The 23674-nt window shown below is 41.9% G+C and overlaps 2 protein-coding genes across 4 annotated transcripts; one reads left to right on the plus strand and one right to left on the minus strand.

Annotated features, from left to right (window-relative positions):
* The first annotated feature begins 5207 nt into the window (after window positions 1-5207).
* LOC122011849 (probable xyloglucan galactosyltransferase GT17) lies at window positions 5208-6949 on the plus strand. The gene has a single exon (XM_042568248.1). The coding sequence runs from the start codon at window positions 5380-5382 to the stop codon at window positions 6790-6792; it is 1413 nt and encodes a 470-aa protein (XP_042424182.1). The 5' UTR covers window positions 5208-5379; the 3' UTR covers window positions 6793-6949.
* Window positions 6950-7323: 374 nt separating this feature from the next.
* On the minus strand, window positions 7324-21712 carry LOC122011850 (uncharacterized protein At1g03900-like). 3 transcript variants are annotated; one of them, XM_042568249.1, is made up of 8 exons: window positions 17955-18147; window positions 17821-17852; window positions 16613-16713; window positions 16451-16523; window positions 16238-16269; window positions 15520-15610; window positions 15275-15386; window positions 7324-7738 (listed from the first exon to the last, which is right to left on the minus strand). In XM_042568249.1, the coding sequence occupies exons 1-8, from the start codon at window positions 18132-18134 to the stop codon at window positions 7442-7444; spliced, it is 918 nt and encodes a 305-aa protein (XP_042424183.1). In that variant the 5' UTR covers window positions 18135-18147; the 3' UTR covers window positions 7324-7441. The 3 variants fall into 3 exon arrangements, 1 of the variants encoding a protein (XP_042424183.1); XR_006120045.1 differs by adding exons at window positions 19593-19876; window positions 20884-21712 and having other exon boundaries at window positions 15520-17852; window positions 17955-19246; XR_006120046.1 differs by lacking the exons at window positions 7324-7738; window positions 15275-15386; window positions 15520-15610; window positions 16238-16269; window positions 16451-16523 and adding exons at window positions 19593-19876; window positions 20884-21712 and having other exon boundaries at window positions 16612-16713; window positions 17955-19246.
* Between the last annotated feature and the right edge of the window lie 1962 nt (window positions 21713-23674).

The raw sequence follows: 23674 nt of genomic DNA on the forward strand, positions 1-23674 counted from the left end.
ATTTTTTTATTTTTTCTATCATTTATCTCTTTTCTCTTTTTTCTTTTCTCCGCATGTAACATCTATTCTTTCCTCTCTTCTTTTTTCTTTCCTCTCTTTTGCATGCCGATTCTTTTAAAAATATTTTAACACTTCCAAGAAGTCAAAATAAATAATGGATAGCATATTTGAACTCCTTACAACCCCATAAATCTATAGAAACTGAAATGGATGTAATTAAAACTCTCTAAATCAATCAATGATTTTGACCAAAACTCACTGATGGACCTAGAGAGCTCCAATTGCATCATTTCACTTCCTGTGGATTTATGGTGTTGCAAGGAGTTCAAATGTGCTATATATTGAGGAGAATTTTGGCGATTCTTCCTTATTACATTTTAACACTATCAAGAAATCGAAATAAACAATGGATAGCATATTTGCACTCCTTGCAACACCAGGAATCTATACGAATTGAAATTAGTGCAATCGAAGCTCTCTAAATCCATTAGTGGGTTTCGATCAAAACTCACTAATGGACCTTGATCCGGCGATAAGAAGAGGGCCCCCCTCCCGCTGAGGGAAGTCAACGCCACGTGGAAGTCAAAGGGCCGAACGGTCGACCGAAGAAGAGGGGATCGGTCGCCCGACCGGAGAAGAGGAGACCGGTCGGCCGAGCGAGGTCCCAGCGGAGTCAAAGGCACCCGACGGGGAGTTAGGGTTCCGACGCTCATCGAACAGGATTGTAAGGCTGAGCGGATGGCACGCTCAGCCGAAGACATAAGGTAGCATACTGCTAACAGTCTCCACAAAGCACATCACCGAGTATCTCCCAAGTAGATCACTATATATGGCCGACCGGACCTAAGGCAAGTGCTGGCCGGCCGGATGTCCGACAGGGAGTAAGGAGAAAAGGACAAAGGACATATTCTGACAGCGGGCATGCTTTATAATCCGGCCATACTCCAAATCTGACGACAAGGGGTTCCGCTGTCCCATCGAAGACATGCTTGGACTGTAGCAGTATGGTGTCAGGTAAGCTTGCTGACAGGCCCTTACTGGGGTATGAGCTGAGGACACGTGTTTGCCTAGGTATGTGTGCCTGAGCTCCTCCCCAGCTCTATATAAGGAGCTTTGTATTTCACCAGAGGTACGCATTCTCCAATATTGAGAGTCACTTCTTTGTTGCCCGCTTGCCTGACTTGAGCGTCGGAGGATCGTCGCCGGGAACCCCTTCACGACCCGATTTCTTTGCAGGTTCGCCGGAGGCTCGTACATTCAGTCAGGGATCTACGTCAGCAACGCGGAGAGCACCACGTGCCCAGCGTCCGTTGATTCAACGTTCGGACAGGATCAGACCTAAAGATCACAGATTGCATCTATTTCAATTCCTATAAATTTTTGGAGTTGCAAGCAGTTCAAATATACTATTCATTGTTTATTTTGGCCTCTTAGAGGTGTTAAATATAATTAGGAAGAATCGCAAAAAATCGCCATGTTGGGCCTGATAGGTATCATATCAGACCCAACGTGGGTCTGATATTGAATCATATCAAGCCCAACACGAGCTTGATATAGAATGATATCAGGTCCAACGTCGAGAATTTTGGTGATTTTTCCTTATTACATTTTAACTCCTCTGCAAAGCTGAAATAAATAATACATATAATATTTGAACTCATTGCAATCCCAAAAATCCACAGAAATTAAAATGAGTGCAATCGGAGCTCTCTAGGTCTATTAGTGAGTTTTTGATCAAAATTTACTTATGCTCGACATGTCTTTTCGTATGACAAATTAGAGATAGTACGACGGAAGCTTATACTGTCTTGTCAGGGATATGTTGTTAGGACCCTTGGCGGTCTGGTTAGAGGGGGGGTGAATAACTCCTGTACAAAAATAAACAAAAATACCTTCCTCGACTTATAACTTAATATAACACTTGCATAAGAATAAATAAAAGACTAAAAAGACAAGGCTCAGTAGGTGTTAGGTTCGATTTGTGCTAGGGGGAGGGTGAATAGCTCGTCGCGTGCTCGTCATTGCTTTGATGATGATAATATGCAGCGGAAATACACCCACAGCACACTAACGCTAGGATTTATTTGGTATCCACCTCAAAAAGAGGTGACTAATCCAAGGATCCGACCCTCGCTCACTCATCCACTATAAAAACACTCCTTTACGGTAATTACCGAAGGCGGAGAAACCTTGTACAAACTCACAATACAAGAAGAAAAAAAACAAGCTTATACAATACAAATCTTACAAGATTTACAAAACCCTAACTTGCTTCTTCTTGCTTGAATACACCTCTTGACTTGCTTGGAAGTGCACCAACACTCCTCTCTAAGCCTCCAAGATCTGGTGTGTGCCTGTGAGAATGATTACAAGAAGTGGAGAGGAAGAACTGCAGAGGAAGATGCTCGTCAAAGCTTTATCCTGCGTGTTCCGGATATGAATGTGGCATGGGAGGAATTAAGGGGAGGTCAAAGGGCATTTGGGTAATTGGATGTTTAGGTTTCTTTAGGGGAGAGGAGGCCTCGCGTTTTGAAGGAGGGGCGCCGCCAGGGAGAGGGGAAGAGGGTTCTGTTCGTGATTTTTGTCGCCGCCAGCCATCAAGGAGACTCTCTCTCCTTCTCCAGCTCTCCGCCGGCGCCGACGAAGCCGCCGGCGCTCCCTTCTTCTCCTCCCTCGCCGGCAGCCTCCGCGCGCACAGCGCCTCCCTCGCCGGCAGCCTCCGCGCGCACAGCAGCTCCCTCGCCGGCAGCCTCTACACGCAGAGCAGCCCTCCTCCGTCACTTACCGGCAGTCCTGGTGCCGACTTTGCCTAGTGTTCCGGCCTACGCGCCGTTGTCACATTCCGGCCTGCGAGCTGATGTCGTACGCCGGTCGTGTCGTCGTTGTATTCCGATTGTGTGTCACCTTTCAAATTCATGCCACATTCGGCTCCGCGTTGTCACCTCCGGACCCAGCTCCTCTTCGGTCGATTCAGAGGCATCCACCCTTCCGGGTCACGACGACTCGGTCAATTTCACGACCAGCTCACTCATCCATCCGACGGCGCCCCCCTGGGCCAGGGTACGTTCTCGTACCTTCTTTGCATTTATTTCAATATTCTATTATTATCCGGATATTTATGCATCTGTGGGATTCGCCTCGAGCACCGAGGTACCAGAGACCGGGGGAACCCGGTCGCTGGATACAAGTACAGTTGACCGGAGGAGGACTTCAGACGACTTGGTCAACGCAGCGGAAAAATCATCAACCGGGTCATGGGGATGCGGTCAACCTTCCAGACACGTCACACCGGCAGGTTCGTTTTCTCAGCTTCCAGACAGGAACACTGCGTAACAGGCGTCTCCTAATCGATCGTTGATCGATTGGGGAGGCCGAATCAATCCGTTGATCGATTCAACCCTCTCCTGTGCTCTCTGGAAAGTACCTGAATCGATCGACCGATCGATTCAGGCTTTCTTGCCATCAGGCGAAAAAACCAGCCCCTAATTGATTGATCAATTGAATGGGGAGCCTATTCGATCGGCTGATCGATTGGGGAAGTTTTTGTGCCTGCGACAATTGCTCTTAATCGATCGGCTGATTGATTGGGTTGTCATTTGCCGCAGCACTGTGCCCAATCAATCAGCTGATCGATTAGGCTCGATCCAATTTGATCACTTGATCAAATTGACGAACCCTAGCTTGCCCGAGTCAAGTCTAAGGTGCTCCAAGTCCAACATCCGGTCAACCTGACCTGCTGGGACTTATTCGCCAAGTGTTCGGTCAATCCTTTGACCTATTTGGACTTTTCCCTTCGTGCCAAATGTCCGGTCAACCTTGACCCACTTGGACTTACCGTCTCGTGCCAAGTGTCCGGTCCTCCATGACCCACTTGGACTTCCACCAGATGTTCGGTCACCCTTGATCCATCTGGATTTTCTCGTGCCAAGTATCCGGTCAATCTTTTAACCTACTTGGGCTTCCACCAGATGTCCGGTCACCCTTGACTCATCTGAATTTCCTTGTGCCAAGTATCCTGTCAACCCTTTGACCTACTTGGACTTCCCAACACCAGGTGTCCGGTCAACCTTGATCCACTTGGATTTCTACGTGCCAAGTATCCAGTCAACCCTTTGACCTACTTGGACTTTCCAACACTAGATGTCCGATCAACCTTAACACACCTGGATTTCCACGTGTCTAGCTTCACTCACCTGGTCTTTCCATTGCCCGACTTCACTTATCGGGACTTCTATCTGTCTGGCTTCACTCACCAGGACTTACACCTGACTTCACTCACCAGGATTTTCCAACTGCCTAGCTTCACTCACTAGGTTTTTTACAACTGCCTAGCTTCACTCACTAGGTCTTTCACTTAGCTTCATTCATCAGGATTTCCAACTGCCTAGCTTCCCTCACTAAGGCTTTTCAGTCAAGTATTCAGTCAATCTTAACCTAGTTGACTCTTCTTCACATTAACCTGGTCAAACCTTGACTAGAGGGGAATTGATCCAATACCAGGCGCCCGAAAGGGGATAAAATTTTATCCCCTTCGTAACGGATCACGGTCAAACTTGATCCAGATAAAATTCGATTCCGAACGCCCGAACCAAAAAAATCAACTATGTTGACTTTTACAATCCGGACTTTCCTCTCCAATTTCACTCGTCTCAATTCGAATCTTTCTCTCCGATTTTTCTTACTTGGATGATCTTAACTATCCAAAATAGGACTGATCCTAATCTTCTTTAGTAAACTTCTGCTCTTGCTCATCATTCAGAAACGTCATATTTAAAATATCATAGTGTCAAGTGCTAGTAGAAATTACGGGCTCACTCCCACGACAGGTAGAAAATACCAAATTAGTTTTTACCACGTGTATGATATGGTGGGTAGATATATGATGTGTAGCGATTGAGTGTCCAAGTTAATGTAAGATTGATGGTGAAAATGATGCGACAGTTAAATTTAACGTGTTCGATTGCTTTTAAAACAAGGTGTACCCCGTACAGGGCGTTCTGATTAAAAAATGTGACGTTCTTCTAATCTAATTGTTCAAATATATTTTTCTCAAATTATAAGAAATTTATTTAAATATTTTAATAAAAATAAAAGTCTCCAAGGTTTAACATAAAATAAAAATAAGAAATATATTATATTTTTCGTATGGACAAAACTGCCCTAGTTCCTTTTATTCTGTTTTTCAACTTTTGCCCAGTCTCATCTCACCGTCTCCGCTATAAACAAACAGGGAAAGCTGGTCGTTCCGCTCTCCTGTCTACAAGATCTTCATTATTTCCCTGTTTCTCTTCTTCTCTCGATCGATCAATTTGCTAAATTGGTGTAGAAGAAGAAGGTCCATTTTTTGTTCTCCTTGCGAGCTCTGATTGAGGAGTATTAATGGCTTCCAAGGACAAGGAGAGCAAGCCATCTTTCTCCTCCTTCGCTTCTTCTTATAAGGAGATGATGAAGAGGCCTTCTTTCTTGCTCGCCTTCCGCTTCGTCGTCTGCGTCGCCCTCTGCTACCTTCTCTGGCTCCGCTTCCTCTTCTACACCTTCCCCCCGGCGTCTACGGCTGTCTCTTTTAGAACGGCTAAGCTCAGCCGCCCGCTGGCGGCCACCTGCGACCCTGCCATCGCGCCGTTCTATATCCACCGCCTCCACCCCCGTTTCAACTCTGCCCTCGTCCAGCACGGCCTCTCCTGCGTGACTTGCTGCGACGTCTGCCCCCACGTCGGCCACCGCGGCCTCGGCCGCCCGCTCCTTCGCCTCCCCGCCGACGCTGACTTAGACCCGGGCCTCACGTCCTGGTACGCCACCCACCCCCACGCCGCTGAGGTCATCTTCCACGCCCGCGCCGAGCGACACCCTTGCCGCACCGCCGACCCAGCCGCGGCGGAGCTCTTCTACGTCCCCTTCTTCGCCGGACTCCACGCCGCCACCAACTCCCGGCAGCAGAACCACACCCGCCGCGACGCCCTCGCCGTCGACCTCGCGGAGCACCTCGCCTCTCTCCCGGCCTTTGGCCGCAGCGGCGGCCGCGACCACTTCCTCGTCGTCGGCCGCACCTCCTGGGACTTCATGCGCGACCCGGACCTCCTTCCAGAGGTCGCCAACATGACCGTCCTCACGGTGGAGCGCCGCCCCGGGGAGGGCCGCAACCAGTTCGGCATCCCCTACCCGTCCTACTTCCACCCGCGGACGGCGGAGGACGTGGCGGACTGGCAGGCGGAGCTCCGCCGGTTCGCTCGGACCCGGAGCCACTTGTTCGCGTTTGTGGGCGGACTGCGGCCCGGTTCGGACAAGGCGGCGGTTCGGGCCAAGGTCATGGCCCAGTGCTGGAAGTCGAAGCGCTGCCTCCCGGTCGATTGCAACCCGACCCGACGCCGGTGCGAAGACCCTGACCGGGTCCTCGACGTCATGCGCCGGGCTGACTTCTGCCTGCAGCCGCCAGGCGAGTCGCTCACTCGGCGGTCCACCTTCGACGCGATGCTCGCCGGCTGCATCCCGGTGTTCTTCTCCGAGCACTCGGCGTACGCACAATACGAATGGTACATGCCGGCCCGACCGGAAGACTGGTCGGTTCAGTTGAAACCGACCCAATGGGACCACATCGAGGAAGAGCTGGCTCGGATTCCGAAAACCGTGGTGGAGAAGATGAGGGAAACGGTGATCGAGCTGATTCCTAATGTGACCTACGCCCACCCGGACTCGAGTGCGACCCAATTAGGGTTTCAGGATGTAGTAGATACGGCTCTAATTGAGCTCACCAAGCGGGTTCGATTAAACCGGGAAAGTCTGAAAATACTGTAAATAGACGATGTATCTTGCCTTCCGGTATTTCTAAACAATGTGTAGGTTTACTTGCACCTGCGAATTATACGTTTATCTTTTTCCTCCAAAGAAACCAAATTTCTTGTGACTTCAGCAAAAGGAATAAGACAATCACTTTGATGGATGATTCGTTGAACTCTGGAGGCCAATTGAATGTCGGTAGAGTTTGTGGATCAAAGGTCAATGGATTTGAAGATTTAAGTATCGAATATTTGAAGCAAGAACAGCAACTTTGTGGTCTGTGGAGCTCTAATTGAAAGACACCATGACTCTTGGTGACTTCTGCAATTATGTTTTGGAAACTGGACCACGCCAGTTGATTTATTTGACTGGTTTAGTTCATGGTTGTCTGGATAAAGGCCCAAAGATCAAACCAAGATCGGTGACATTTTGTATTGCAATGCATCAGAAATCAGCAACCCGCTGACTAAGGCGATTACCATGCAGCTGTACATGCAAATTATGTCTAAATATTTATGGCACAGCACTGACCACATGCCTCCGAGAGAATTGAGTAGATAAAATGTTGTATATCGAGTAATGAGCATCATAGTTACACAGAGTCTTAGTACATAAACAAATCACAATAAGAAGCAGGGGCAAAAAAAAAGAGAACTGTTTACAGAAATCATCCAGCCGCTTGAAAGTCTCCGAAATCATCATCTATAATGTCTTGAGGGCTCTCTCTCAATGTGGATGATTCTTCAGGTGAAAGTTCATCTTTAGAATGCAAAGTAACCTCTTCAGCATTGGATGGTTGCGAACTAAAGGGTGATTTTTGAACGGAATTGATGGAAGATAGCGGAGACGGAGGCGGAGGGGGTGGTTTAAGGAGAATTGAACCTTCGCTGGTTTTTGTCTTATCGTCCAAGGAAAGATTGCTCAGACCCGGCTCCATGCTTGCGGACTTCACCTTTTGTCCTTTCTGTTAACAAGTGTACAAATTGCCATTAGCATTACTAAACTAGGGCGTCGAGAAAGCAAATCTATGCAACAAAGTCAACCATATGGAGACCCGTATAAGCACGTCATAATCCAAGCAAGACTTTGAGAATTGAGAAAAGTCCATAAATTTAATTGGTGCTGGTGCTCAGAAGGGCGGAAAGTTGAACAAAGCATTGCAAATAGAGGCAGTTGGAGATGTAATTATGAAAAAAGTGATATGCATCCCTGGGAAATTAAAGTAACTTGAAGTAGCTAGCTCTTAAGTGGCAATGATAAACAATAGATGTCTTCGGGAACATAACCAAAGAAAATCATTCTACTTCTATATTTCAGAAGATTATTGCTTTTTGTAAGCAATTCACTGCAATTACATTAACCTAAATACAAGTTAAGATCACAGATATTAGCAAGCCGAGTAGTAGAAGCTAACCTTCCAGCCTGCAGAAGGGTTAAAAAGGACAGAGAACTAGAAACATCGACGGAAATAGACGAGACTTCTTTATTTTGATCATATCTATTAATAGACAAGCAGTGTATTCCTGTCAAATTACATAGAACGCGAAGGATGAGAAGAAATTAATAACACCTAAAGGTTCAACTGCAGCTAGTTATACTATAATTGTTCCCTCAATGTCTTGTCTGTCATTGCTTTTTGATGTCTCATCAACTTTATTTTATTAAATGGTACACGTCCAGTCAGAATGTGATCCTTATCCATACTAAAACATAGACCAGTAGGCGTAGGTTTAAAGCGTTTGCGCAAGTCAGTTTCTCGCAAGCTTACAGGAATTTTGAAATAGTCAAATTATGCAGTAGCAAGCCCAAACTAAGTAGTTAAATTATGCATAGCTACTTGGGTCAGTTACATCGATCTTATTATCCATTTAGCTCCATGATGGCTATCACTGGTAATAGTTAAAATAATAAAATCATTTTTATAAAACGTACTAAAGTTTTCTTTGATCTACGCCTTAAATTATTCACATCTACTTGATTCGACTCTTCTAATTAAAAAATGGTTAGTCATCTACCAATATGTTCATATAACTATCTATAACTATTTTCTCACATTTTATCATATTTGTGGCTACCCCTAATAACCTAATTCGTATTGCACATTAGTACCTCTTATTCATCTTAGCTTTGTTAATTTCTACTACATTATATATATATATATATATATATTTTGTCTACGTTGCTCCCTACAGCCCAAAGGCTAACACCCACCCCCTTTAATATATATATATATATATATATATAGAAGATACCCTGCGGCACGCTCCATGCGATTTGATGCGGCGCACATCAAAATTAGTGCTGGATCGATCCAACAGGGCTGAATTGATCAGTGGATCGATTCAGCCCCGCTTATCTTCTCGCGTCGATTGTCGCTGATCTTCACGGGACGCTGGCGGATCACCCCTCGGCTGGATTACAACGCGACCGGATTCCGGCCAGATCGCGACCGGATTCCGGCCGAATCGCGGCCAGAATTGGCAGCGCTGCGTCTGCTAGCGTCGCGGCCGATTTTGGCCACGAAACGACCGGATTCCGATTGCCATCTGGCGCGGATCGCGGCCAGAATCAATAGCCCCGCGACCGCCCCGCTTCGTCTTCTCGTGCCAGCCCCGCCTCGTCTTCTCGCGCCTGCTGGATTGATCCAGCGGGGCTGAATCGATCAGTGGATCGATCCACCGCACCGATCCGCACGGATGTGTGCCGCAGGGTAACATTTTCGTGTGTGTGTATATATATATATATATATATATATATATATATATATATATATATATATATATATATATATATATTCTAGATTTTGATGTTTGGACAAAGATTTAAGTTAAGTTTATTGTTGTATTTGATATGCATTATGAGTGTGCGGGATACAGGTAATACAAGGAAAGTACAAGTGTGATTTTGTTAAAGGAAAAGTCCAAGTGGAGTTTTGACGATGTAAGTCCAAATATATAGTATTGACAACGTAAGTCCAATTGTGACTTGGCAAGGTTGAAGTTCCGAAGCGAGAAACTCTTGGCAATGGAAGACCCGACAATAAGGACAAGACAAATGGAAGTTCCTGAAGGCAAAGCGTGAAGGATGGGGAGACATATGAGGGACACGAGGTTGATGGAGGAGGTTAGAAGCCTAGGTCTAGGTTGGTCGGACAAGGACGAGTGCTGAGTGAATGTACTCGTTGGTCAAAACCCTAGGATTAGGGTTTGACCAACTGGTGGTTGTACCAGTCGACTGGGAAGTGAATAAAATGTCTCTGTTCACTCAAACCATATGGAGCAATCGACTGATGTTGACATCAGTCGACTGATATCGAGTCATTGGCATGTAACGGTTCACACGAGGCCAGTCGATTGGTGGTGGGAAACATAACTTGTGTTTTCTCTCGAGCTCTATTTAATAAAGCTCGGAGTGGCCGGCCATAGTTGACGAAATAAACTTGGTTAAAGTCTATTAGTCTTCCAAACTCTTGTTGATCAAGCTTGCTTGTGCAAGGTTATGACGAAGTTTCTCCACCCACAAGGAGCTACTTGAGCTAGCCGAGGTTTTCCAAAGAGTCATCCACCGATGGATCAGGATCGTCTACCTTACGGGCAGTCATGGAGTACGAGTAAGTGATCTCCGAACCACGTTACATGAACGTGTGAGGTTTAGTGTCTTTCGTGTTCATTGTAGTGCTTAGGGTTACCTTTCTCTTGTTAGTGTTGTTTGTATTTCCGCTGCATACTAACAAGTGTAGGAAGCGATGATTTGGGTGAGAAGCTATTTCCCCCCCCCCCTCTCTCTCTCTCTCTCTCTCTCTCTCTCTCTATAGCGGATGTCAAGGTCCCAACAATTGGTATCAAAGTGAGGAGCGCTCTTGAAGGACTAATCGCCGGAAGGAGTAAACGCTAGAGGAAGAAGATGGAGTCAGAAGGTCTACTAGGATGGGATATCCGAATCCCACCTCCATACGATCTAGATAATTTAGAGTATTAGAGGAAGTGGTTGGAGACGTGGTTCAAAATGGATTGGGACCATTGGACCATATTAGAAGTTCCCTTCGAAGTTCCAACGGACAAAAAGGGGAAGCATCTCCGACCTCAGCATTGGATCAAGAGCAAAGGGAACAATCAGAGACGGATAAGGAGATAACTAGAATTGTATTGAATTTATTACCTCCTAACAATGTGTCATGTGTAGGTGAATACAAATGTGCTCATGAGCTTTGTAGCAAGGTGATTGCGCTCGAGAACCCTACACAAACACAAGGAGTTGAGGAGCCCAAGGAGAAGGACTCATTGGTCCAAGAGAATGAGAATGACCAATTGAATGTTGATACTTGTTCAACATTCGATAAGGAGGAAGAAGTGGAATCAACCACTTCTTCTTCGGAGGAAGTAGAACCGTCCACGTCTTCAAAGAAAAAAGAAGTCCAAGACAACTGAAGAAGAGGTCTTGGAACTCTCAACCACCTCAACTACCGAGAAGAGCAAGAAAAATCACACCAAGTGCTTTGAGTGTGGTGAAATGGGACACTACAAGAGTAGGTGTCCATTGCTCAAGAAGATAAAGGAGATAAACTCTAAACCCGATAAAGTTCTTTTGAAGACTAACGTAGGTTGTAGGGATGGTGCCAAGAAGAAGATGCACATTCGATGCTTCACATGTGATGAGTGGGGACACTACCACACGAAGTGCCCAAAAAGAGGAGAACTCAAGAAATTGGCGCACATGAAGAAATGGGAGAAGAGAAGCTCAAGTCAAGGGGAGCTCCAAAGGTAAAAGGGAAGGTAATCCCTAATTTGAAGTTTAATCCAATTTCAAATTCCTTCATGCTTGTTAGGAATAATGAAAATTATGTACCCATGCATAATTATGGATTTAGATATAATGATAGGAATAGGGTTAACAAGGTAGATAAAAAAAAAAGGCAGTCTGGTGCATGAAGCTCCCGCCATGCGGGGTCCCGGGAAAGGATCCATTGTACACAGCCTTACCCTACTTTTTGCAAGAGACTGCTTCCAGGATTTGAACTCGTGACCTTTTGGTCACATGACAACAACTTTACCGTTGCGTCAAGGCTCCCCTTCTTTTTCAAATGATAGACCTAAAAAGAAACAACCTATCTTGCCTAAAGAGAGGAAGGTGATTGAAAATTTAAGTATTAATTCCAAGAAGGGGAGACATATGCCTAGGAAGGGTAGGTTTAGGAATATCGAAGGTGGACTTGATTCTAGAGTTAGAACCTTAGAATTGGAAAATCAAGCCTTGAAATCAAGGCTTGAGAAAATGGAGAAAGTCCTAGGCAGGCTCATTATTGGACATAAAGGATTTGACATGTGTTTGGATGGTCAAAGATCCAAAGATGTTAAATTGGGTCCTTCTAAGACCAAAAGGAGGTCAAGTGCTAGGGTGACACATGACATTCATAAGGAAGGAGTAATCAAGGGCAAGGGAGTGTCATCCAAAGCCCATGAAAGAAATATGTTGGGGTGACATATGATTATGGTAAGAGAAAGTCATTTGAGGATAAGGAAAAATTAACCAAAGACAAGGTGTCTAAGGCTAAGAAGGTAAGATTTGTAGGCCAAGTGTCACCTGAGGTGCACTAAAGTGGCCTAGCCATAGTGGATGAGTCACCTAAGGAGATGACTAAGGTTAAGAGCTCTAGGGGGAGCTCAAAGAGTCCTTTTGAGACCCATAGTCAATGGATTTCAAGCGGACCTTGCTAGGGATTATAGATGAATCATGAAATGTGCCAAAGTGGTTTGGAGACGGACTTAAATATCAAATCCAAGGAATTGACACAATTGGATTATGTTTCATGCATGTAAATATGAATTGAGTTCATATTGCATGAAAATTTATTTTAGATGTATAGATGTCATATAAACTAATGCTAGAGATGCATTATGGTTTAGTATGGGTTAAGAGGAAACAAAAACTAGAACTTTAGGTCAAGGTTCAATTGAACCATTTAGCTAGTTTTGAGTTTTGTGTTAATCTTGGGATCCATGATAAATATATTTTTCCCAAATAGACATTGGTAAAACAGATTTTTCCATAAAATTTGAGAATTTTTGGAGGCTTGTGGAGTTTCTGGTGCATTTCTGAAATTGGATTCAGATGTTGTTTGGGGCTGAAATAGGTGCCAGTCGATACAGTTACCAGTCGGCTGGTAACACTATTCATCGAATACAGAATGGTTCTATGAGTTTGTTCGATGAGAGCAGTCGACTGATAGAGTCTGAAAATATGTTTCAATAATAGGAAATGACCAAAAGAATGATGAACATGTATGTAATCTTATGGGGGATTAATACATGATGTTTATTGTCATTAGAAGTTAAAGAGTCCAATAGTTGGGATATTGTTAGAGCTCTTTGGCAAAGGAGGAGAAGTGTTGTGTTTAAGTGGGAAACCTATACACCTTTGCAAGAAATTCTAGCTCAAGGGGAGCTTAGGTAACAGGGGAGCGATTGCTCATTTATTGGCAAAGGGGGAGAAGTTTACCTTTGCGGAAAATCCTAACTCAAGGGGGAGCTTAGGTCAAAGGGGAGTCTAGGGATTTAAGTTTCATTATTTATGCATGAGTTGATTTGCATATTTATTTATATATGTAGTGTTATATTATTTCTCTAACTTAAACAGGTTGTCAGACATCAAAAAGGAAGAGATTGTTGGAGCAATCTATGTGACCCTAAATTTTGATGTTTGGGCAAAGATTTAAGTTAGGTTTATTATTATATTTGATATGCATTGTAAGTGTGCAAGATACAGGTAATACAAGGAAAGTTCAAGTGTGATTTTAGTAAAGAAAAAGTCCAAGTGAAGTTTTGGCGGTGTAAGTCCGAGTATGTAGTATTGGCAATATAAGTCCAGGTGTGACTTGGCAAGGTTAAAGTCCCGGAGCGAGGAGTTCTTGCAATGGAAGACCCGACAAATAGGACAAGGCCGATGGAAGCTCCTGAAGGCAAAGCGTGAAGAATGGGGAGACATCTAAGGGACGCGAGGCTGATGGAGGAGGCTAGAAGGCTAGATCTAGGTTGGTCGGACAAGGACGAGTGCTGAGTGAATGTACTCGGAGGTCAAAACCCTAGGGTTAGGATTTGACCAGTCGACGGGTAAGGACTCAATCGATTGGGGAGCGAACAGAATGTCTTTGTTCACTCAAACCATGTGGAGTAGTCAACTGGTATTGGCATCAGTCGACTGGTATCGAGTCGTTGACATATAACGATCGCATTCCACATGAAACCAGTCAATTGGTGTCTTTACCAGTCAACTGGCGACAGGAAATACACTTGTGTTTTCTCCCGAGCTCTATTTAATAGAGCTCGGGGTGACCAGCCATGATTGACAAATAGACTTGGTTAAAACATATTAGAGTCTTCCAAACTCTCATGTGATCCACAGGGAATGCAACAAGCCAACTGGGCAGCAATTATTTGAGAGAATCGATAAGAGAAATTGAATATAGAGACCACGTGAATCATTTGGAGAACATTTTTGTGATCTAATATCATGGACTATGCTTACAATTAGCTGAGTAAGACTCCATGACAATAACAGTAAACAAAAAAAGTGGCCCAACTATTTGATATCAATAACATAATTACATATCTTTTTCCCATTACATTGTGCAAGACCATGTCATTGGTAATAAACATGCCTATGGAATGTTTAAATTATATAAAGTACAGGCGTATAATTGTCTCTGATTTATGTCTACCATTCACACTAACAATTAATTGCTATACTTCTTTACTAGGGAGTGTGTGAAATGTACCATCTTAATTCAATTCTTTTATTCTAGCATAACGGACTCTGATTTACTTGCTATAAATTTATATTTTATTTCCTCTCATAATAATCTCACACATCCAACTCAGCATTTAATTTCTTCGAGTATAGGAAGTAGGATGAAAGTGAAATTGTTTTAATGAAAGGAAACGAAAGAAACAAATTGCATGATCTTTTTTTCACTTTATGCCATTCTTCTTGTTTACTTGGATGGCATTGAATTGAAAGGAAGACAAATAATATTGATTACTCATTTGTCTTTAGATGGCAAAACTTCATTTGTGTCCAAAATAGAGGAATTAGTCAGAATTAAATTCTTTCCTGCCAAATTCCTTTCAATGAGAGAAATTGATGATTTTATGTTTTTCCCTTTGTTTTTCTTTCCTACTTCTTTCCAAGTAAACACAGTATCTAAGAATAGATCTACTTCTTTGCAAAAAAAAAAAAAACGACTCTTCGTTTAAATTATAATGAACCTCAAAATCTCTCTTTGTTCTACTGATGCAAGTCTAACTATTTTGGTGTATGATTATTTAGTTTGTAATTATTCATCCTCTCACAAATATAACCTTATTCCATTTATACACTGAGGCAACATGTGTCTACGAGAAAGCATCAAAATAATAGAGCCTTCAGCTGAAATAAACTAAAATCACTGAACCATGCTCAAGAAAAGTACTGACAGAAATACACCTCTATCTATGTTTCCACTTACATTTTTCAATTGAAGCACCAAAGTCTCCCCTTCCTTCAGACTGTAATCAACTGTTGATGTTGTCTGATAATGTAGCTCCATCTCCTCTGCAGCTTTCTTTTTGTTTAGATATCTCAATTACTGTAAAGGAGCAAATTTTGTATACAGTTGATAGAAACCATATCATATGTCATCTTGCAAGTTGCAAGAACTACCAAGCAACATGTATAGGCTACTAGTCAACATAAACAGCATTAGGAGGATACTTCATATGGTCATGGAGAGCAGCTTGAAAATCATAAGCTTCTGGTCTTTCCCTAAATCCTATGCCAATGAAAGCATGACGTTTTCGGCCACCTGCAGTTTAAATGCTTCATTGTCTGATCTTACATTCAGCCTTAAAGCGAAGAAATGAATGCCTATGATTTGAAATTCAATCTGATATTTTACCTTAATTTCCCTCATGGTAATGCTCTTGTGAGTTGACTAAGAAAACCTATCTAATTTTTTTTTTTTCAAAATTCTCAAACTAACATTTTAGATATGCATTTGAAACAGTGGGGCTCACTTTATCTCACTCAAGCCTCCAGGTCCCATCTGACAAAACGTCACCAAGTGTTCAATCACTTAGCCAAATGACATTTGAAAACAGATTATTCACCTCCGCTACCAGATGCTAGGCTTGTTCCCAGTAGATCTTTTAAATAAGAACTTATTTTGAATCTTGGATTTTACAAATAGATTCAATGCTTGCTTAGAACAATTAAGTGAATCTAGTAAGAAAAAAATCTCCTACTTATACAATAGAATGATACTCCCTAAGTGATGGAAGATATATCTAATAACAGCAAACTTGATTTCTCAATTGAATAAAAGAAACGCAATCTTATGTAGACAAAAAGGCATCGTCTTTGAATTTCATTTGGAATATTAATTAAATATGTCAGGTTTTGAAAGCACAGCTAAAAAGTTTAAGGAACTTACCGATGTTTTCCTCGATGCGAAGCACAAAGTATCTGGAGAAAAGAGAAATGGTGATCAAGTGAATGAATGCCATGAGTAGTGCATGACCAAGTTGTGCTATTAGGAATCTACTGTGCATAGATAATCCATCTAGTTGATAAATACAATATCTGGACTTGATGCATTTAGAAATGTTACAAAATTTGTTGCCAGAAAATAACAGAAATAGCAAACCTGCTACTGTCAATAACAGGCTCTACTGGATGTGGTTCTCCCTCTCTCAAGAATGCTCTAGCATATAATTCTCCTAAAAAGTGTTTCTCGTGATAAAGAGAGCTCATAATCATATAATGTTACCATTTTCTGTTTTTATTTTAATCCGAAAGATGAGTAAACCTGATTCCTTATCTTCCAATCTGATAATGCACTCTTCCCCTTTGCTAACAACCTTCAATGCTCCCTCCCACACCCATTTGTTCACGTTCCACTCATCAGCCCTGAAAATCAGCAAAGTTATTCCATACAGTGAGCTATAGTATCTGAACCCAGAACTTAGATAACTCTGTGAAATAAATATTTGCAAGCAAAGTTAGGGAAAAAGGTCAAATTGCAAAAAAAATGAAATAAAATAAAATACAGGAAAACCTGAAAGGAAAGTTAAAAAAGTGTTGAAAAAATTAACAACAAAGTCTCAAGTGTTGGGAAGGAGACAGTGAATTCAAGGAAATCAACCACATAGTGCCCCATATAAATAGGCAGTAGGAGTCTCTCCCACCCTTGGTATAACAATATTAAAATAATGTACTTAAATTCCAGCAATTTGTTTAATTGCTCCTCCTAACTATTCTAGTACATTGATCCCAAGCTCAGCTCATTTATGTAGCTAAATAAGCTCAGCTCATTGTTAAACAAGTTCCAGTTAACAACCACAACTGAGCTTGAAATCCATTAAAGTTGAAATTTGATTGAAACATAAGCTTGAAACTAGAAGCTCATCTAAGTTAAAATCAATTCAAATTGGAATTTAGTCAATAATGGATCTAACTAGACTTTGGGATTCTTAGATCACCGTATCAGAGTAATTCTAAAAGACTGATCTATAAGGAGTCATGTACAATTCTTAGCTTCAATCTTGCTAGAAAGTTGATTCAAACTTAAACAAGATCCTTTTAAGAAGTGTTTGTCTTTTCTAGCGCTTCTCCTTACCTTAATCAAACAAAAAATAAGTAACCTTGGAAGTCTAATTTATCATTCTTGGTCCACCGCTAATGAAACATTTATGCATCAAGCTTACGCATTAGGGAAACACAAATGAAGCCCAAGCAAATCTAGAATCAGACAAGGTTATGCATTAAGATACAATAGCAAACCATAAAGGATATCCAATCTAGAAGTGGCCCACTCCACAATTATCTCCATTCCTGACAATTATTACAACCCTCGAAGCTTGTTTGTACAAGACAAACCTGCCAGTCATACTAGGCAATAAAGAGGAACAATTTTTTATCACAATTCTGCATCCACCAGTAAGTAAAATGGCGGAAATGGCTTTTTTGCCATCTACGTAAGAACCGAAGAGCGGAATTGGGAGCAATCAAAAACACCTGTAAGAAGCTGCGGTCTTCCTGGGCGGGATCTGTCAGCAAAACCCCAAGGGGGGCAAGGAAGGGTGTGGGTCAATAACTAGATCGGAAAGACGATGCAACAGAAAGATGTAATTCGCAGTCGGCGGGATTACCAAGTAGACGTAGCACTCGACGGCGTGGAAGAGAACGAGTTCCAGAGCGTCTTCCGTCTCTCCTGCCCCTTTCTCGGCTCCAGCGGGATCGGTCTTGGTCGGGTCGCCCATGGCGAGTGCTCGCGTCGCGGGTCGTGGAAATCGTGTTCGCGATGAACTGATGCATCGATTCCCCACCATCCCTACTTAATTCGTGACTTAACTGGTGATCGACCTGCCTTGCTGCTAGAGACTTCCACAGTTTGAGATTTCTATATTTTAGCGAAATAAAATTTTGGATTTAGAGCACAATGTATAAAACTACGTAATTATTTTATTAACTAATCCATATATATATAATAATAAATAAAACTAAAATAACAATATTAAATCTGCAGTATTAATAGAGACATACGTAGAAAAAACAACCATCAATGTGTAAGGATAAACAAATACCACCAATCTCAGATCGTATTCATTCCAGTTTAAGCAGTATATATATATATATATATAAATGAACGCCTTGCATTAAAGCAATGAACACAGTTAATGATTTATAAAGAAAACCTCAATTCTTCCTCTCCCATAAGAATTGCTATAAACAACTCATTCCAGGTATCAATTGGCCCAGGCAAGCACCAATGCAGACAGTCCTCCTGGGGTTTCTTAGTTAGATCAGGGTGGTATCTTCTGTAGGGCCCTGGATGCCCGTCGGGCCTCATCAGTGAAAGATGGTAAGTATCAAGAAGTTTCAGATTCAAACCATTTGCCAATCCTTCCTGAAACTCCTCCAATTCCACACCTCTCATTACTGCATCCTCAGGATCAGCATTGTACTCACCTTCTTTGAACGGCATTGTTCTGTTGCAGATCCCCCCATTGTACCATTTTCCATATTCGAAGTGGCTTGGAGTCCAAGTCCTCACAATCACAACGGGTTTGTGGTCGGCGGCGCTTAAAAAGCGGAGAGCCAATCGGAGGACTCTGCGATAGGAGTAGTCGATGCCTAGTTCCTTTAACGATTTGTCTGGGCAGTAGTGGCAACCGACGATGGTGTTGTTCTCCCAGAATGTGGTTTCTTTGAGAAACCACTGTCCACCAGACAACATTATGTACTCGTAGTTTTGGGATTGGCTAGTCCATGTGGTATCGAGGACATCAAGATAAATCTGTAGGTCTTTCTTGGACTTTGCTTCAGAAGAGTTCACCAGAAAAGGAGCCCAAATGAGTCCCAATGTGATGTTGTGTGAGGGTAAGTGCCATGTCTTTGATTGAAATGCTTCATCGTGATAGACTAGAACTGCTTCTTCAACCTGATGAAAAGACAAACAACATTCAAGGAGACGAATCATTGTCAGAAAGTAAGTTCCAATTGTAAATTAAAGAGAAAGACCTAGACTATTGATATTGGGTAATCGACTTCAAATCATAAGTAAGCTATAGTCGAAGCTAAATTCTTCCCAGATACCATTTCCGATGGCAACTCAAAATTTGGCATTGAAAGTTTGCTTCATAATGAAAGCTTGCTTAATTAACATGTATAAGGGTGATGCTAAAGATCATACAAGATACAAGGAAATCTACCACCAATTTCTCCACAAAATAGAAATAGAAATGAAAATGAAACTAATAACAGTTTCAAGCACGTTCAGAAAGCACCTTTGAGAGAATACATAGCAATGACTCCATCTGGTTGCGGAGAATAGAATCGCCAACAAAAGCTATCGATTTGCCCCTCATAGTATTTAAGAACTTCCTTGTGTCTATTGGAGGAAGTTCACAACTGTATGGTTTCCATCTCCAGTAAAGGTAGCCAGTATCCGGTCGACCATTTGTCAAACAATCTTGAGGAGAAGATATGAACTTGCAACTTGAATTTCTGTAAGCTGGAGCAGAATCCTTTTTCCACTCCCCAGAGAAAATATCACATCCTTTTGCAACGCCTTATATTTGAGATTGTATTACATTTTAGTGCTCAGGATTGCTAATCATAAAAAAAAAGGATGCAGATAGACTAACAGGAAAAGTTAATCAATGAAGCACTGCCAGAATCTGTGAGATGCTGGTTTGCACTCACTTATGGATCCCTTTTAGTACTTTTTATATGAGCAATAGCTTTTAATTAATCATAGAAAAATGCTGAGAGAGTACCCTACAATGCAATATTCAGTATCATAGCTTCAGAAATGATCATAAAAAAAAACATTGTGACAACTTTTTTTAGAATGATTAATTAAACTATTAGAAACTTGATTTTTATGTCTAAGAAAGATGCTCATGTCTACTAGAAAAGCAAGATGCAAAGTTCATGAGGTTACAAGATGTTCCACAATTCACACGAATAGTGAAAGGTAAAGTCTAAATCAAGATATGAAGCAATAATTTACATGAAAAAAACATACACATTCGGATATTCAACCACAGTTCCAAATAAGCAACCAGAAATACATAATGGCAAGTTATGGTAATGTAAAAATTACAAGATCAGGAAGGATAAACCCATGGTAAAATTTTTAAACATTGCCATTATTAAGAAAGTACTCACGTCCTGTCGTACTTAAGAAATTATTAAGCAAGCGCATGATATCAAACTAAAAATGATTCCTCTGTACCATGAGATTCGTAAACAAGCATGAGCCCCGCTGTAGTTGTAGGTCGGTGCTAGTTTGCAAATCTCATTGTAAAAAATCTCACCATTCTCAGCAACGCGAACAACCACGGGATTCTCGAAGTACTCTCAAGAAGCGACGAAAAGAAAGCAATCGATACTTGCAAAGTAAATTTCCATTTTTTGTCATTAATAAGAACCCTAACCTGCCCCTACCAACGCTATACCATACAAAAGATCTATCACCAAACCCACTTCCTTGCCGACAATCAAAATCCATGGATAAACAAGTAAGATCACCCTAATATTTCACCCTAGTAACTTCAACTATCAAAATCTCACCTTTCATAGGAGCGGAATTGGCGTCGGTCGTCCGAGGGAAGAGGAGCTGAGAGGCGAGAACCGCGAGGAAAGCGGAACCCGAGAGCATGAGGAAGAAATCGCAGAAGCTCTTGTAGGGCATCCCTTGCTTGCCTTCCGTCATAGCGCTCTGTTTCACAAGGGAGAAGGGAGGCGCAGCAGCAGTCTGGCGACACCTGATCGGTGGGACTGGAAGGAAGAAACCAAATGAAAATGCCTCTTAGCTCGTCCTAGTTTTTCAAATTTACAATTGCCACCCCTGATACGCAGACTGTGGGAGCATCTCAAACTAAATTAGTTTTTTATTGTATTTTCTTTTACAATTGCCCCCAAAGTTGGGATTTGGGGCTCGTGAGGAGTTCACAGAGCATCTCAAACCCTTTTTTTTTTTTTTGGGTCGACTCGTCGTCAAAGCCGGCGACGCCTTCGGCAACAACCGCGATGACCTCGAGCGCGACGGGGACGCGCCAGAGCAGGTTGTGCCAGTAGAAATGTAGAATGCGTGCTTAGGGTCGAAAGTCAACTGGGTGCGGAGGGCGTCGCCGACTGCGTCGAAGACGCCGACGAGCAGGCAGCATTGACGGGAGTTGACGTCGATGGCGTCCCGCAGGACCATTAGCGAACGGAGGCTGCCGAAGACCTCGCCAATCTGCCGGAATTGCTCCATCGCTGATGAGAAATTATCTAAAAGAATCTAGAGGAGAGAATTGAAAGACAAGAAGCTATCTTAATGATAATTTTCATCCAAATATTGAACAAAAATGAATCAAAACATCAAAGCATAGCATAGCATAGCATAGCATGCTATTACACCTTTTCAATCTAATTGACTGAACATACACCTTTTCAATTATATTTTCGGATTTTGTTTTACTTATTTACCCAATTTTTATGATCGAAATTAGTCAACATTTTGTTTTTGTAAGAGAAAATTTGCATACATTACCGATCACAATTTAAACTTTGTATATAGTCCAATTGCCAAAATAAAAAAATAAAAATAATCTTTATTTACATTCCATAATCAAAAATAATGAAACTAATTTATTATCATATAAAAGTATAAAAATGAGTGTAATTATTTTTAAATTCAGTACATTAAATTAGAATCTATTATATTTTCTATCAAATTAAGCACGATTCAATAAAAAATATATTAGATTCTCTATTATATTTTCTCCTAAATTGAATTTAGGAGAAATTATATTAAGCAGAAAAAAAACCTAATTATCACTCATATTTTTTAGGTATAAAAGTGTTGATCATGTCCGAGAGTCGAGGCGATGGACGCTAGGGGACGTGACACTCCTGTTGACTGTTGACGGACTCCGAGTCGAAGGAACCTGCAACCACAGCAGCGTCAGTGCCGAGTCAGGGAGGGGTTCTCCGGCGATGACCCTCCAACGCTCAAGTTAGTCTCCGACGATGTGTAAGCAAGGAAGCAGACAAGCCAAGTAACAGTGTAGCTATAGTAAAAAAGTATCATCCTACCTCCGTTAAAGCTTGGGGCCCTTTATATAGGGCTCCGAGGGAACGCGTGCACACTCCTCGATGAGTGCACGTTTCTCAAGGCTTCTCCTGAAAAGACATGTCAAGAAAGCGTCTATGATACTATATCTCAATGACCCGAGCATATCGCTGACATGATAGTGGAAGATTCTGCCGTACGATCCTTTGCTTATCTATGCCGCCAACCATGCCGTCTGTCGATGGCATGGGTTCCCAAAAGGATGTTGCAGGATTCCTAACTTGTCTGTTCTGGGGCCGAGCAGGAGGACCGCCCGCCCGTCCTGTTGTCCTGATGTCTTTGGGCCAAGCGGAATGTCCGCTCGACCGTCTCTCCACCGCTTGGGCTCCTTATTACGACGAACGAGAGGTCGTGCTTGAAGGTCGTATGTTGGTTCTGAGACCTGATGTAAGTTCGAGCAGGATAGCCACTCGGCTTCTGTTTTACCGCTACTTTGGTTCTCTGAGTGTCGGAAGCTCTGTGTGTGACTGAGTTATGATAATGTCGGATCAGCCATTCCTTATTCCGATCTGGCAAGTGGGTTGCCTGATTGGACGATGACAAAAGGCCCGTGACCACCGTGACATTGACCTCCAGCATGGTAGTAACCTTCTACGGTCAAGTGTAAAATTGAGTATAATTTTTTAAAAAAAAATTCAGTACATTAAGCTAGAATCTAGTATATTTTTTATTAAATTGAGCATTACTTTTTTTCCATATCATTGACATAAAAAATATACAAAATTCTTTTTAAATAGTGCTCAATTGGATAAAAATATACTAGATTTTTTTAAAATAATGATGAATTTAAGAGAAATTATATTAAACGGGAAAAAATCATGCTCAATTTGATAGAAAATATACTTGATTATAGTTTAAAGTGTCAAATTTAAGAGGAATTATACTCATTTTTAGACTTTGATACCTAAAAAATATGAGGGTAATTAGATAACGATATTTATACGAGAAAGTTGAAGTAAACAAAACTTTACGTATAGAAAATGAAATTGAAATTTTTGAAGATGTAGACTACATATAAAGTTTAAATTGTATTTACAGAATTTTTCTCCAATTTACATTTTTTTTTTTTTTCATGTTCCTTGCTTTTCTAAACGAGCTAAAAACAGGGCTTAGGGAATTTAGAACCTGTTTTGACAGGTGCCTTCTCTTTCTAACATATTGTCAAGGGTATGATAGAATAAATTCTAATTAGTCATTTTTTGAAATTTAAACTGTGATGATTAAATAAAATTATCATCTATTCAC

The sequence above is a fragment of the Zingiber officinale genome, chromosome 8A, assembly GCF_018446385.1.
Source record: "Zingiber officinale cultivar Zhangliang chromosome 8A, Zo_v1.1, whole genome shotgun sequence".
Classification (NCBI taxonomy): domain Eukaryota; kingdom Viridiplantae; phylum Streptophyta; class Magnoliopsida; order Zingiberales; family Zingiberaceae; genus Zingiber; species Zingiber officinale.

Coding starts and splice junctions, on each gene's coding strand:
- LOC122011850 (XM_042568249.1), bottom strand. CDS start 18,134: ATGGTGGGGAATCGATGCATCAGTTCATCGCGAACACGATTTCCACGA. Junction 16,270..16,450: donor CCTGTTATTGACAGTAGCAG/GTTTGCTATTTC, acceptor TCTTTTCTCCAG/ATACTTTGTGCTTCGCATCG. Junction 15,611..16,237: donor TCGCATCGAGGAAAACATCG/GTAAGTTCCTTA, acceptor TTTAAACTGCAG/GTGGCCGAAAACGTCATGCT.
- LOC122011849 (XM_042568248.1), top strand. CDS start 5,380: ATGGCTTCCAAGGACAAGGAGAGCAAGCCATCTTTCTCCTCCTTCGCT.